At 41.7% G+C, this 15123-nt stretch overlaps 1 protein-coding gene across 1 annotated transcript in view; it reads right to left on the bottom strand.

The window, feature by feature from the left end:
• Window positions 1-74: 74 nt before the first annotated feature.
• Window positions 75-15123, bottom strand: part of TCP1 (t-complex 1) — a 15907-nt gene continuing 858 nt past the window's right edge. Inside the window, exons 2-12 of the mRNA XM_019550009.1 lie at window positions 12797-12882; window positions 10573-10701; window positions 9494-9591; window positions 8622-8732; window positions 7105-7286; window positions 4822-4948; window positions 3900-4075; window positions 3072-3195; window positions 1214-1406; window positions 654-817; window positions 75-386 (exon numbers count right to left, since the gene is read on the bottom strand). Coding sequence (XP_019405554.1) covers window positions 170-386; window positions 654-817; window positions 1214-1406; window positions 3072-3195; window positions 3900-4075; window positions 4822-4948; window positions 7105-7286; window positions 8622-8732; window positions 9494-9591; window positions 10573-10701; window positions 12797-12882 — 1607 coding nt within the window. The 3' untranslated portion in view covers window positions 75-169. The remainder of the gene's footprint in view (window positions 387-653; window positions 818-1213; window positions 1407-3071; window positions 3196-3899; window positions 4076-4821; window positions 4949-7104; window positions 7287-8621; window positions 8733-9493; window positions 9592-10572; window positions 10702-12796; window positions 12883-15123) is intronic.

The following is a 15123-nucleotide window of genomic DNA, read 5'->3' as shown; positions in this document are numbered from 1 at the left end:
AGGAAGAGATATTCTAAACACTAAATTCAAAAGAGGTTGAAAGTTTATAAGTCAAAGCTGAATACAGACAATCCTTTCTTACTGTGCACGTGTTTTTATTAACACACTGCCAACGACAGACAGGAAAATCTACATTACATAACTCAACTCAACACAAATAAAATGCCTCTTATTCTTCAAGTGCTCCAGAACGAACTGCATCTTCATAACACCCTCCTTTATCATCTTTACTTTCAGGATGCAGCTTAATAAGATCATCAATACGAAGTATAGTAATTGCTGCTTCTGTTGCAAATTTTAAGCTCTTGGTTTTGACCAAGGTAGGCTCAAAAACACCAGCTTGTTTGTTATCACGAGGTTTTCCATTTATTAAGTCGAGACCAATCCTGCAATTGAGAAGTGTATCAAGTAAGTACAAGCAGCGCTATTCAGCCCTATGTCCTTTACCAAAACAAGCCTGTAGTTCAGTTGTAATATTTGTGTGTAGATCAAGTTGCAGGATGGCATGCAGGGAAGCTTAGTAAATTTATAAATACATCACAAAATAGTTAATAGTTAGAGGTAAAGTGGCATCAGTAAACTACTAAAATAACTCTTCACTTAAGAAAATGGGCTCAGGTTGACTCCCCACCCCCCTTCACATAGATACTTACCATTTCAGATTTTTGCGTTCTGGATTAACTTGAGCTTCATTGTGAAATGCTCTCAACTTTGCAACAAGATCTATGGCATCCTGAGCAGCATTTACTGCTAAAGTATTTGGAATAACTAATAGTGATCTTGCAAATTCTGCAATAGCAAGCTGCTCACGGGATCCCTAAAGAAGGAAGAATAGGTAACTGTAGTTACTTTTTATTCACAAAGATTTTTCAAGCCAAATGGTGCATTATAAGCAGGCAGCTGCAGCCATAACTTCAGAAGAAAGCCAGTTTAAAGTGACTTATTTTGTAGGAAGACAGAAAAGATTTTAGCCCAGAAAAGTTTTTGATCAAAATGAGGTGGAACAAGAGAGGGAAGAGGAAGGGGACTACTCAGATTGGAAGAAGTTGCCTTGAAAGCTGAATTTTATATTCACGTATAATAATAATTCCCAACCCATAAGTGCAACAAAGCTTGCAGAAGCTGAAAGTGAAGACTTGTGCACTAGTAAATCCACTGGCAGTAAGTTCTTATTTTCTGTAATGGTACACAATGTTTTATAAAGCATGCTTACCATGCTAGTTGCATAATTTTCAAGATATATTGAAAGTGCTGCCTCTACAGCACCACCACCTGGAACCACAGATTTGGACTCCAATACTCTCTTAACTACACAAAGAGCATCATGTATGGACCGCTCCATTTCATCACACATGAAGTCATTGGCTCCCCGTAAAATAATAGATGCAGAAGTACGAGCCTTAGTACTGTTGAGAGAGAAAAAAGTTGCTTACTTCAGAAAAAAATCACTTCAGAGAGCTCACTAATGTTCTACTATACCATCATCAGTTAATTTTTTAACAAAGATCTAGCCTTAAATGTTAAGCTGTCCAAAGATCTTGCAAGAACTGATACATCTTAAAAAAATCAATGTGCATGCTAATTCCCCTGGACAGGTTAGAAGCTTGTATTTAGGCTCTAATGCATTATTTATTTGCTCACTTAATTAGGAAATTTTACTTACAGTATGAAGGAAAAGACATTTTCCACCAGTGAATATGAAATAAAAACCAGTTATCAACAGAAACACAGAGTTTAGCACCGTGTTTGTTTCAATCTCTGCTTTATTCTAGGGCTGCCCAATTTCTGAGTGACTGCATGTCCACCTTGCCTGCCACAATGCAGAAACCCACAAAACATTGTGGGAGCCCACTCCCCTGCACAGCATGGGCTCCTTATGCAATGCAACATGACCCTTCCCTGTTGCATCACATGGACTCTCCCCACCACCACACCATTCCATGCCATTAGTCCCCCTCTACTGCTTTACCCCATGGGTACCTAATGTGCCATGGGGGCTACCTGCACAGTCCTGCTGTGCCACACAGGCCCCTACATTTGTGGGCACACTGTGGACAGTCCTTTGGTCTCTGAACCTTTCAGCTAGGGACAGGCAAGAGAACTGGAGGAGGGAAGGGGAGCCCAGGGATTCTGGCAGCAGCAAAGAGTGGCAGGCCACTGTTTAATCCCTCAGGGGCTTCCTGTGCCCCTCACAATCAGTTAGACAGCCCTGCTTTTATTCAACAGCCAAAAATAAACTAGTGGAACTGCTGGTATTATAGCAATGGGTGGCTGTGAAGTTGCAGAAGTGAGTAAATATCCTACTTTCTGACAACTCTTTAGTCCTATGAAACTAAAAAGAGATGTCATATTGGAACATATACGGAACTATTATATTTACTTGATTTCTACAACGAGTTCTTTTTCCAGCCAAAAGGGGGATGGTGAGGAAGCCAAGTCTTATATTCAAGTACTGGCCTGTGGGAGGTGACCACAGTGGCCCTGGTTCCAAGTCTGGGTCCAAAGCTAGAGCTGAGCTGCTGCCTGCCCTGGGTGGGGTGGCTTTTTACAGTGGGGAGACGGTGTAGTGGGGAGGGAGTTTGCACAGAGGAGACCATATAGCAAACTTGCCTCTATCCTACTGCTTACTTTTGGCACCCATGCACCCTCAGCTCAAACCCAGCCAGGCTTGGAGCTGCTGTTGTGCTTCTACCTACACAGGCTGGACCACAGCCACTGCTGCCCTGAAGCCAGACAGAAGGTAAGCAGGCTGAGGCAGGCACAGGCCTGTTTGTGAATAATGTGTTTTAAACAAGCCAATTCTTTAACAACCTTGACTGGCCACTAGTTAATAATTAGAATTAGACTGTCTGAGAAATGTCTAGCCACAGCAAAAAAGGTGAAACACTGGTGATTTTCACCACTGATTTTACAGTGAGCTTAATATGCTTTATCCCATGCGTATAACTGCTCATACTACTAAGATCGTATGGCAGCAAATAAATGGGAAATTTAGTTTTAGCGGTGCAACAAAACTAACGTGGCATATCCACTCAGGTTTTTTTTTTTTTTTTAAAGAAACATGCTCTTACTTCTTGACTAATATCAGTTCATCGTCACATATTCTTTCTTGAACTACCTCTTCTGCCTGTCCCAGCATTGATGCCTCAAAGCTTTCTTCACCTTCCAGGTTAGCCAAGGTTGAACACACAGTTGCTTTTAAAACAAAAAACATAGATGGTGAAATTAGCATGTGTAATTCTAGCACGTATCATTATCCTGTCAGTCTTCTAGAATAAATATAACCGTCTATGAAAAAGCAAACATCAGTATGCTAAATAGTATTTCCTCATAAAATGGTAGACTAAGCATTTCTAAACCATCTGGATGTATCAAGAAATATCAATTTTCTTGAAGACTACATCATTGCTTCTTAAAATCAATTTGTTCTTATTGTTTCTGGGCTTACACTAATACAGTTAAAAAGAAGGGATGTGAAAAGTAAGTTTTTATACCTTGACTAATGTCAAAGTTCCTGCAAAATTCTAGGCAGACTTTACTTGAAAGTTCCACAAAAATTGGGATTGAAGAGTTTTACCTTATAAGTTAAATAGTTTCTTCTCTATAGTTGCATGATTTTATTAAAGAAAGTCAGGAATTAAGAAAATATTAAACTTGGACTTAAAAGCAGAGTTTACTCAAGCCAAGTTCACAAGAACCGAGTCTGGTTCTTCTAAAGTGAGGAAACCTTCCCACTACCAGCCATCATGTTTCTTCATTCTACATCTTCAACAGTCATTACTCTATGGCACTTCTTTTCCATTTAGCAGAGATGCTCCCTGTCTGGAATCTGCAAAACCCAAACACCTTCATTTTCAAAAAAACTCTAAACTATGACCAAGGTCCTGATACATACATACCTCCAGAAGCTTTGGCTATGCGTTTTAGATCTTTTTTCAGAACTCTGCGTACTGCCATAGCACCAGCATCAACAAAATACTTCAGACACATATCATCAATACCACCGGTAGTTAGAACAACATTGGCACCTGTAGCTAGAATCTTCTGAATCCTCTCTTTAGTGATATCTGACTCTCTGCAAAAGGTGACACGAACAAGTGTTTATAACCTAAAATTATTATAAAAATCGCCGTCAAAAATCCTAAACTGTAACCATGCCTTTTTTGTCCCACATATGGAACAGTTAAACTGATACACAGCACAGATCTCCAGATATCACATTAATGTAGAACCACTTGAAATTACCTGTTAACATTTAGCTTCCTAGTTTAATACTGTAACAGTGAACTAAATTTAGATTATTCAAACATACTCCAATGATTCCGTACTATATTTTTTGCATACCACATGCCCCCCCGACATATATACTGCTTACAAAAGTAAAGACAAAGCAAAAACCAAAAAGAAAAGATCTTTCCAGTCTTTCCCGATGCAGCATAAGCTCACCATGGCTGAACACTCCTAGAAGCATTCAAAAGCTGTTGCCAGTTCAGCAGCAGCTGTCACAAAGTTAATACTTTAGCTTTGGAGCTGCTAAGGTGAGTGAAGCTGAGCCTGCATGTGGTATCCAAGAACCCCAAGCATGAAAATTTGCTTCTTTGCTTAAAACGTGCACCTCAATTCTGGATGGCTAATTTTTGAGTAAAAGTGGCATGTGGTACGAAGTGGTGCATGTGGTACTTTCCACTGTTATATTAAGATGCCATAGCTACTTACGGCAGTTAATTTGTTGCCTATCAGTTCAGCTTAGGACATCAAGCCATCCAGAAACCTACCAGAATTAAAAATACTAAAAGGATACATGGAAAAAAACTAGCACACCTCTGTCTGATCTGGTCTAGTTTCTCAGGATCTGTAATAACGACTTGAACACCAAGCTTCATTTTTGTTTTCTGCAGACTGAAGTCCAGGCAGGCAATCTTTGCATTAACTATTCTCTTAGTCATACCTATGTGAAAAAATGGGATTTCACTAAATTTGATTAAGCATTTAATTAAAACTGTTTAATGAAAATAGCACCAGTTACATTATCTTATTTATAAAGATAATCAGTTACCTCTAAAGCTATTTCTGTTCCTCAAATTTTAATGTGTTGCAAGGGTGTAAATATATTTTCTTGCACATATTCAACTTTCCCCTCAAAAATCAACCCCCCAAATTTGGTGTACGTCTTAATCAAGGACATTGTCTTTGCTGGAGAAGGAAGCGTGGAGATACTGTGCATGCCATACAGCTGTCAAGATGGCAGAGTCCTGTGTTAACTTTCTCACAGTTGTAGGTATTTTGCTGAGCACTGTATGTGATGCTTCAGGCACAAACTGAGCTGTTGTAGTATCCTGATGAGGTTTGTGATGTGGAAACAGCACTGTGTTTTTTAACTGTAAGTAATTCTTTACTTTAGATCCTGTAAACACTGCCCTTTCAAGGGTCTGGGGCCTAACCTGGTGTGACAGATTAAATCCTAGGGAACCCAGAGTATCCAAGAAGTGTGATATCCCTGGAGACCATCTGCTACACCAGGAAGTTCCTGTAGCCTCATCCACAACTCCTCCTGGAAATGTCACACTTTCTGGGCACTTCTATGTTCTCAGGAGAACTTAGTCTATGCCACAGTCAACCATGAATCCGGAAAAGAACTTTTTCTTCTCTACGTTCTGCCTTTTGAAAACAAGGTTTGTTTTATTTGGGGATATACTGTGTACAAGAAAATAAGGTATGTTAAACTAAGTGAAGTAGATAAAGTAACAACACAAAGCAGGGGTGGGCAAAATGTGGCCCGCAGGCCAGATGCGGCCCGCCAGGCCATTCTATTTGGCCTGCAGGGCCCCTAAACATTTTAGAGAATTAATATTTATCTGCCCCCGGCTGCTTATTATGCGGCCCTCAGTGGCTTGCCAAAACTCAGTAAGCAGCCCTCTGCCCAAAATAATTGCCCACCCCTGACAAAGAGTAGTAAAATACCTTTCTATACCCAAGCATAATCTTAGTTGCTTTCTTAGGAAGCACCTTTAAGTGCTTCTGAATTCAACATTAAGTGACATTATTGCTAAAAATAATTAAATGGAACCATCAAATTCCAGCATAACTGAAATGTTGCTCTATAGAGATCTACTGCTACAGTCTCAGTAAAAGAAAAATGTTGATAGACTTAGCTTTTACATCCAAGTAACATAATTTTAGGGATTTTTATTTTTTAAAATTTTTTATAACAAACACATTTGAGACCTTCCACTGCAGACAGCAATCCCTGGGTGTTACCCAAGGAGTTCCACTCTGCCTTCCTAGCCTATTTGCTACTCCCTTACTGAAGCCTCTGAACAACTGAAAAAGAGGCATCAGGACACACCATGGTAACTACCATATTAAAGTCCATCTTGCTCAAAAGGAGTTTGGACAAAGACACAATGTAAAGAGAAAAACTGAATATTTAAAACTTAGTGGCCTTGGGTTAAACAAGGAGTTATTTCTCAGACATGACTTCAGGACTCAATATTTATATCCATTGCAAATTTCTTTGACAAACTTCACAGATGCTTGTGAGTTTCAGGGCAAAGTCTGAACTTGAGTTACCTACTTTTTTTCCTCGAGATGGGTAGTTAGAAATTGTTAAATATCTAACTTCAACTGCTATACTCATTATGAAATTTTAGAAAAGCCTCCTCCCCTGGAGGACCACTAGCAAGATTTAGGCACAGGAAAAATGTTATGTGGAATTACAAATCCCCAGAATTTAAGAAAAAACCAACCATGTCAAAAAATCAAATGCTGCTGCCCTTCAGCATATGATAAGAAGCCTTTCTTCTCAAGATCAACAATTTAGCAAAATACCCAGATATTCTTGTGCAACTCTTGTCCTACTTTATTGAGGGGGGAGTGAAACTCAGCATGCTGTAGATTAACATTTTTTCCATTTACATTTAAATGAAATTTAATTTCACTGAATTTTAATGTTGACTTGTTTTAGGATTAATTTAATTTTTAAATGAAAAATACTTAATTTCCTAACTTACTGCATCAACAGAAGCATCATCACATAGCAATATTCGTAAGCACACATTAATTTAGTGAGTGCAATAACTAATCTATCAAAAAAGAAAATCTTACCCTGAGAACCCACCACACAATTCAGTGCATAACCATTCACAAGAATACTCTCTTTCTGGCTACGGCCATGTGCCTTCAGAACATTAATGGAGTTGATTGGATATCGCGCCTGACCCTTTTGGTCTGTGTATTTAACTGCACTTGCAGCTTCCACCACCATGTTAGCAAAGAAGTCACCATCTCTAAAATAATACTGTTAAGGCCAAAATTAATTATAAAAAGACAACCAACACTGTACAAATTAACTTAGAACTCAGCATAGCATTTGTATGTGTAGCACTGATGCCAGGCAGCTAGTCTTCCACCATAGTACAGTGGTGATTATGGCAAAAGGACAGCTTTAAGTGACCTACAATTAATACCACGCTTTCTTCCTTTAACCTCCATGAAAGAGCAAGGCTTAATGCAATCAGAATTTGTTACATGAAATACGGAGATTAATAATTGTGTGTATGTTCACCTATTTTTTTTCTCTGAAACATTTCCCTCAAATGCAAAATGTAAATATACTGGCTAAGGTAAAGACAGGAGTATGAGAGAAGGGATGTACTTCAGAGCAGCAACAAACCTGGACAAGACACAAAGTTAAACAAAAGAAAGACGTGTTTGTTAAATGGAAAGCAAAGAGCTTATTTTAATCTTTAAACTAAGAAAGGAGGCAAACCAACCACCAATTTATTTTTAAAATAAATAAATATTTAAATTAGTAACAAACAAATGAAAAAAAAACAAAAAATGAAACAAAAACAAACCCCCAAAAAAAGATTACACCACACACTATCCTATTTTCTACAGCTGAGAAAGGAAAATGAAAAATATAGGATTTTAGATTAGAATAGCTCCTTCAAATCTCTTATAACAGCTGTGATGTCACTTTCTGTCACAAGAAATAACTAAAATCTCATCTTAAAGTAGGCTAATTCCAACACTTTGTTAAAATGTTACACTGTGAAAACCAGGGGTTTCCAAAATCTTTTCAGGCCACATTTACCATCAGATAATTTTGTACAAATCAGGCATAGCCAGTTACTACTGTTCATGTGCCCATGAATAAGGGGAAAATGAGATTTATTATACTTCGGTTCTACGGTAATTACACTCCTGCCCACTCTTAACCCACAATATGAGCTACACTGCAGGAGCATGGCCGAAGGAAAGTTATCCCAGTTTATTTTTTTACTGTGGGGTAGAAATGGACAAATGAACAATTACTGTAAAACAACAAAGCCCCACCCCATGAACTGCAAGCACAAACTGTTCATGTTTCTGCAATAACCCTGCAGTAAGTAAAAGCTAAACCAAGACAATTAAGCCCTCTTCCATTCAGGAGTAGGCTGTCCAGGTTAGCCTTCAACACAGTATGTAAGGGCATGGGGATACTTACACACAGCAGCTGAGAAGCAGTAAAGGGCATACAGAGCAATTACAGGAGAATGACCAATTACAAGATATTCAAGCTTTTCCTCACTTTGTTTGAAATGAAGTGAATGTTACTTTCCTGCTACCACAAAGGATACATTCCTATGATTTTGGATGACATTGATGTTTTAGCTGAATTAATAAGACACTCTCTACCCAGTTCATCTGTATTAATAATAAGATTTTCATTGATGTAGCGAACAGCTTCTCTGTTGAATAAAAAACAAAGAAAAATTTGTTCCTTCTGGAAACAGTTTCATATCTATGACAACCCCTTTCCCCAGCTCCTCCTTCCATAAACACTTAGTTCATTTTATTGATGAAAATTCTGGTTTTTCCCACATGAAACAGCAAGAATTTCCTGCTGTCAGGACATACTTAATACTGTGGTACAACAAAATTGACAAACATCCCCAAGCCTTAACAAACACGCACCATAAGAAAAGAATCTGCACTGTTGACAAATACAGTGGAGTCACATCATATGCACATTTAACTTACGTGAATTCATCATACACGTATGCCCCGGAGTACCAGTTGTTTGGATTCAGCCTGCAGCTGCCCCCCGCAGCGCTGTGCACGGGGCCAAGCAGCTACATTGGAAGCAGCCCTGCTGGCAAGTTATGCACGCTACCGGGCAGGAGTTTGGTGCAGGCTGCCCTGGGAGGGAGCAGCTGGATGGGGGAGGGAGTGGACTGTACCACTGGGCAAGCCCCCCAGCTCCCCCAGCCAGCTCTTGGGACCTAGCGTGCATGCAGCCCCCACCATGCATATGTGCTAGGTCCCAGGAGCAGGCCAGCTGATTTTCAAGGGTAATTTTGCCTATAGGCGATTTTCACCTTACACGCTGACTTTAGAACCTAACCCCAACATAACATGCGACTCCACATGTAAATGAGATAATATATTCACTATATATTATGCTCTCCTAGAACTGGAATACATTGTTATTCCATTGAATCAGACTTACTTGCAAGCAAGTCGATATCCACCAATAATGGAAGTAGGATGAATTTTCTGTTTGACTAATTCATCTGCGTTCTTCAGAAGTTCTGCAGCAATAATGACCTGTTTGTGAAAACAAAACAAACAGCAGGAAAATCAAATCCTCTGTGCCAAAAACAAACTTTTCCAGGTGGAAAAATGAGTGAAAATTACATAGCAGTTCTTGCTTCCACAAAGAGATAAATAATGGCTTGAAAGAGTTGCCCATCGTTTAAATCAGGGTGCTTAACTTATGGTCACTAGGCCATATCTGGCCTGTGGCACCTAGTCATCGGGACCACAGGGCCCCTCAAGGGTTCAGAAATTTGCCAGTGGGGAAATGATGGCATACCCCCCCACCCCCAATCAAATCTCCACACCCATGGGGAACTTTATCCAATCCCAACAAGTACAGCTGAACTGTGGCTATGCTAGGCCCCAGGGCCTGATCCTAGTGCGGGGGGGCCATTACCACTAGGTTACAGGGGAGCAGGTAAATAAGTTCAGCAGACAGCTAAGCAGGGATAAACAGAGGGAGACAACCCATGTAACTTGTATTTATAGAATTTTATCTCCAATTTTTTCAGGGACAATTCTCTACTACATTGGTGGAAACTCATGTAGTTTACAGGTTTATCTCCACTATTTATGTTTTTTGTTATGCTAGTGCAATGGTAACTACAGGGTCTGGAAAGATGATACCTTTCTACCAAAGAACATCTCATCCAGAAGATATTTTCAAGCTTCACATAGGAAAAGGAATAGCAATTTGCAAGTTGCAAGTAATGAATAAAGAATGACTTTTCCTGAGAATGCAAGCTTAACATGTCCTTAACAACACTGATGCTAATATTGTGCTCCTGTCTTCTGTTATTCTTGTTCTGCATATTGCTGATGGTTTGTATGGTGGAAAAACACAGATTTTAGCTCCATTCCATACTGTCAAATAGCACAGACTCAACCCCCACTGCAACAGGATTTATAATAGGTATGCAAAACACAAGCATTCTAAAAGTCAGCCATTTAATCAGGCAATGCTATCTGCAGATGAGGCTTTCTACATACCACAGAGGTGGTCCCATCCCCAACTTCTTTATCTTGCAGATCTGCCAGCTCGCACAGGACTTTTGCAGCAGGATGTTCCACCTCCAGCAACTTCAGAATAGTTGCACCATCATTAGTTATGGTTACATCCTAGTTTTCAGAAAACAAGAAAACCAGAAAAACCATTACACATTTTTAAATGTTATGAAACTAAAATATGGCTATCTTAATGAAAGTAACAAACAAGCAGAAAGATCCCACAAATTTTTTTTTTTTTTTTTTACCTTTTACGCTTACAGTTTACCTTGTCTTTATTTCACATGCACACACATGTGCAGTCCCAACAAATCATAAGCTGGTAGAACTAAGTTACTAACATAAGGCACTACCATACAAGAATGCACATGTACTTTTATAGGCTGAAATCATTTGTGTGAATAAGAACTATGAAAAGCTTAAGTGAACCTTTAATCCCTCTGCATAGGTTAATAAAAGTCAATCATTTATAAGTATAAATTTAAGATGATGACCATTATGAAGGTGACATAAAACTACCTTCCTTTGACTTTTAGATGTAGCATAACACAACTACACAACAAGAAAAATGAAGTTATTTGCTCACTTAATTTAGATATTTAAAAGTGAGACAGTCACACTGCTAATTGGAATCATCACCTGCTGTTTTATGTTATTCACAACCCTAACTAAAAAGGATACAGTAATTTACAAACACAAACTGAATGCCCAGGAATCAAGTTTAAATAAATGTTACTTAAGTTTTGCTGACAAAGCTATATCGTCTCAGCTGGTAGCCAAAGCTAAGCCAGAAGGCCTCTTTGTTGACACAGCTCTCCCAACAAAACCCTGTTTCTCTTGGCAAAAACACTGTTAAGAAAGCTGGTGGCATAACCCTGGCAACAGAGAAACTCCTTCTACTGGTGTAGGTTGGTTAGAGGGTTCTGCCATAGTAGCTATAGCAACAGCAGCCCCAGAATGTAAACGAGGACTGCACAAATGGTAACTATGATGGGTTAACTAGTAACCCCCGGGCTCCACTTCCCCATCACTCCCTTGCTGCTGATGGCAGGGTCTCTGAACTTCCCTGCCTGGCCCTGGGGGTCAGGGTGACCCACGTACCCCTGCAATGAAGCCCAGAGGGGGAGGACCTACACAACACCCTGCTTTCCTGCACAGCTTGGGGTGGGGGTGTGGTGGGGGGAAAGAGGGGCAGCAGAGCTGCAGCACATAGTCCAAGGGATGTATAACCACTGGGTACACAATTAATAAACCCACATTCTTAGCAATACTAAACAAATTATGTAATTTATTTGTTATTCAAAATCTTTTTGTAGAATGTTCTGCCATTTCATATAGGAAAAAGATATTTGCAATCTTTTCCTTCAGACTCTGGCACTTTTTTCTTTATCCCATAAGCATAGCCACTTAATCTATAAACTGAGGAAGTGGTAGTCAAATGGGAAGCGCACAAAACCTGACCTTTCCTTTGGAATCTGAGATATGCAGAGCCCACATTTTGATTTGTTAGAGGATGCATCTAATTCACATCATGGATTAAAAGTTAGCTGTAACTTATTATCAAAGCTATTATTTAAAAAGTAGCAAACTACCGGTCATGGATGATGGGGGGGAAGAAGGGACATGGGCAGGGATGGAATGCTGCCACCCAGTACCCCACAGTGCTCCACCTCCAGCCCTGTGGCGCACCCCCCCCCAGCTCCTGTCTGTCTGTGCAGGGGGGGCATGGCCACCCCTTGGATGAGGTGTGGGGGCGAGGCCAGCACTGCACCACCAGCACTCCACACCACCACTGCCTCCAAGGAGCACAGCTGGGGGGCAGAAGCCAGGCCAGCACTGCCGACCTGGCCCCCCTCCCCACCCACTCCAGCCCCTTAGTCCCTGCTATCACGGCGTCAGGGCTGCGCTCTGCCCTGTGTGTTTGTCTGTGCACAGCACTCTGATTGGCTTCCAAGACAACCAAAGTGCAAATAAACTGTTATGGACAGACAGACAGACTAAGGCTTTTATTACATTAGAGTAAAAAATGAGTGCTCCTTCATAGTCATACTGAAGAGGTCAAATTGCTAAATGCATAAAGACCATGAACAACATTTTAGACAAGAACAGACTGAACAGGTTCCTACTAAATAAATTAGAGTGCGAATTGAGAAAAAGCAAGCAGAGACCTTTTCATTACAGTTTAAGACAAAGACATACATCTACTTACACCAATATCGTCCACTAACATTTTATCCAAACCAACTGGCCCAAGGGAACTTTTCACAATGTTTGCAATGGCAGCTGCAGCTGTAACTGTAAAAAATGGAACAACAAGTAATTATGTAACTCTTCACAAATAGCTGATTCTATAGCCCACATTTCTGTAAGTATAGTCCCTGTTTTAAAAGCCCGAAATATAAATAATTTTTATCTACTTCTGGCACATCTGCTTCTTCAGGGCCTATTTGACTGGGGAAATGCAAATGGTTAGGGTGACAGTATAAGGATCCATGACAAATCCATTTGCACAATTTGAATGGACACCATGAAGACACCTCCTTTGGTTTCAGGACTAAAATAGTAATTTTTGCCTAATACAGTTAATCAACCCACAACTATAACTGTACTAAACACATGTAATTTACTTATAATTCAAAGTCTTATTGTATAATGTTCTGCCATCTCATATAGAAAAGAGATATTAACAATCTTTTCCTTCAGACTCTAGCACTTTTTTCTGTATCCCATAAGCATAGCCACTTAATCTGTAAATCGAAGAAGTGGCAGTCAAATGGGAAGTGTTAAAATCTGACCTTCCCTTTGGAACTCTAAAAGTACCAAACCCCTTCCTATGTTTGTAATCAGTATTTACAAAGAGCTGTTCTTGCTACCGGTATTTACCTGATGGTACCAAATTTCCTATTAATATAAATTCACCTTATTTAATAGTGAATGAGGCAGACAGGTTACCTTCAGGGAGCAATCTAGGTTGGGGTGGGCAATTATTTTGGGTGGAAGGCCGCTTACCCAGTTTTGGCAAGCTCTTGAGGGCTGCATGGGTAGCCCCACCCCTTGGCAGGTGCCCCACCCCCTGATCACCATCTTGGGAACAATGTCCCAGGGCCACACAGGGGTCTGTGAAGCCAGGCTGGGCTGCACTAGCAGGGAGAGAAGGGAGCTGGCCCGGACCCCCAGACTCCTGTCACTCTGCTCTGGGCCCTGCTGGCACTGGCCCCAGGATACCAGTCTGGGCCCCATGTTCCCACTGGCTCCCGTGCCCACTCACTCTCAGTGCCCCCCCAACCCTGTGGTACAGGCACCGGGGCAGCATGCAGCCCCAACCCCATGCTCACTGGCAGAAAATGAGCTGGTGCTGAGCGCAGGGAAAAGCAGTGTATCTGCCCATGCTCCCTGCTGCAACTGCTTGCAGCCTGCTGGGCAGCCCAGAGGCAGCAGTGGCAGTCTCACTGTAGCCTACTGTGGTGCGAGCTCCGGGCAGACAGCAGCAGCAAACACTGTGCAGCACGGCAAGCAGGGGGGCGGGCGGAGGTGTTGTCACAGCTGGTGCTGCCATAACACAGCCCCAACGGGCGAGCCCACCCGCACGGGGCTTGAGCTGGCAGTGGGGATGGGTTACAAGCTGGTGCTGTGCATGGGAAAAGCAGCCCCTCCCCTGCCCCGCTGCCTGCTCAGTACAGCCGTGTGGGCTGCAAGCGGCTGCAGCAGGGATCATGGACCATGAGGCGGGGTCACTTTGCCCTGCACCCCCCCAGCAACAGCTAGTCCCCTGCCCCCCCACTCACCCTTCTTATCTGAGCTTCTCGCACTGGATGAGCCACATGGTCCCAGGCCAGAAGCCCCTGCTGGGGCCGGTCAGGCCCTGCTGTTGCAGGAGCCCGCTGGGGCTTCCTCTGGCTCCTACTGCCCCTGGCTCCTGTCATTTTTGACAGGAACCAAGAACAGATAAATATTAATTTTCTAAATTTTTTAGGGGTCCTGCAGGCAGGACAGAATGGCCTAGAGGGCTGGATCCAGCATGTGGGCCACATATTGCCCACCCCTGATCTAGGGACACTACAAGAACACTAGTGCAAACAGAGTCATCAAGAAATAAATCTTGAACCACTTTTCTCCATCTTCTGTTTCTAGTCTCATTTTTCACTTCAAGAAGAAATCCTGTTTCTGCGTATTTGTGCACAGCTCTGATAGCAACTTATTTCAAATACGGAATTCAAGGGAAAGTTTTCCCCCATTCAACACAGGGGGTGGGGAAAAAAAGCCCTCATCTTGGGTTCAAGTAGGAGGCAAGGGCAAGGGGTAGGTAGGTGCTCTGACTTCAACCCAGGTGTGGGATCAGAATCGCTGCCCCCAGCAGCCCCTGCTCCCCAGACACTGATCTTCTTCTGAAGCTCCAGCCCCAATCTAGCCTGGAGCACATGGGGACTCCAGTTCTCCACCCAGCCAGGCAGTGGCCCTTGTGGCAGGGGTTCAACCCAGGGCTAGAGCTGCTCCCTGGGCAGAGAGCAAGGCTGGCAGAGGGGTGTGTGGGTGGGA

Source organism: Crocodylus porosus, unplaced genomic scaffold, assembly GCF_001723895.1.
Source record: "Crocodylus porosus isolate Cpor-Errol unplaced genomic scaffold, CroPor_comp1, whole genome shotgun sequence".
In the NCBI taxonomy this organism is placed as follows: domain Eukaryota; kingdom Metazoa; phylum Chordata; order Crocodylia; family Crocodylidae; genus Crocodylus; species Crocodylus porosus.
The sequence above is the reverse complement of the archived record's forward strand: the minus strand, read 5'-3'. Positions and strand labels throughout refer to the sequence as shown.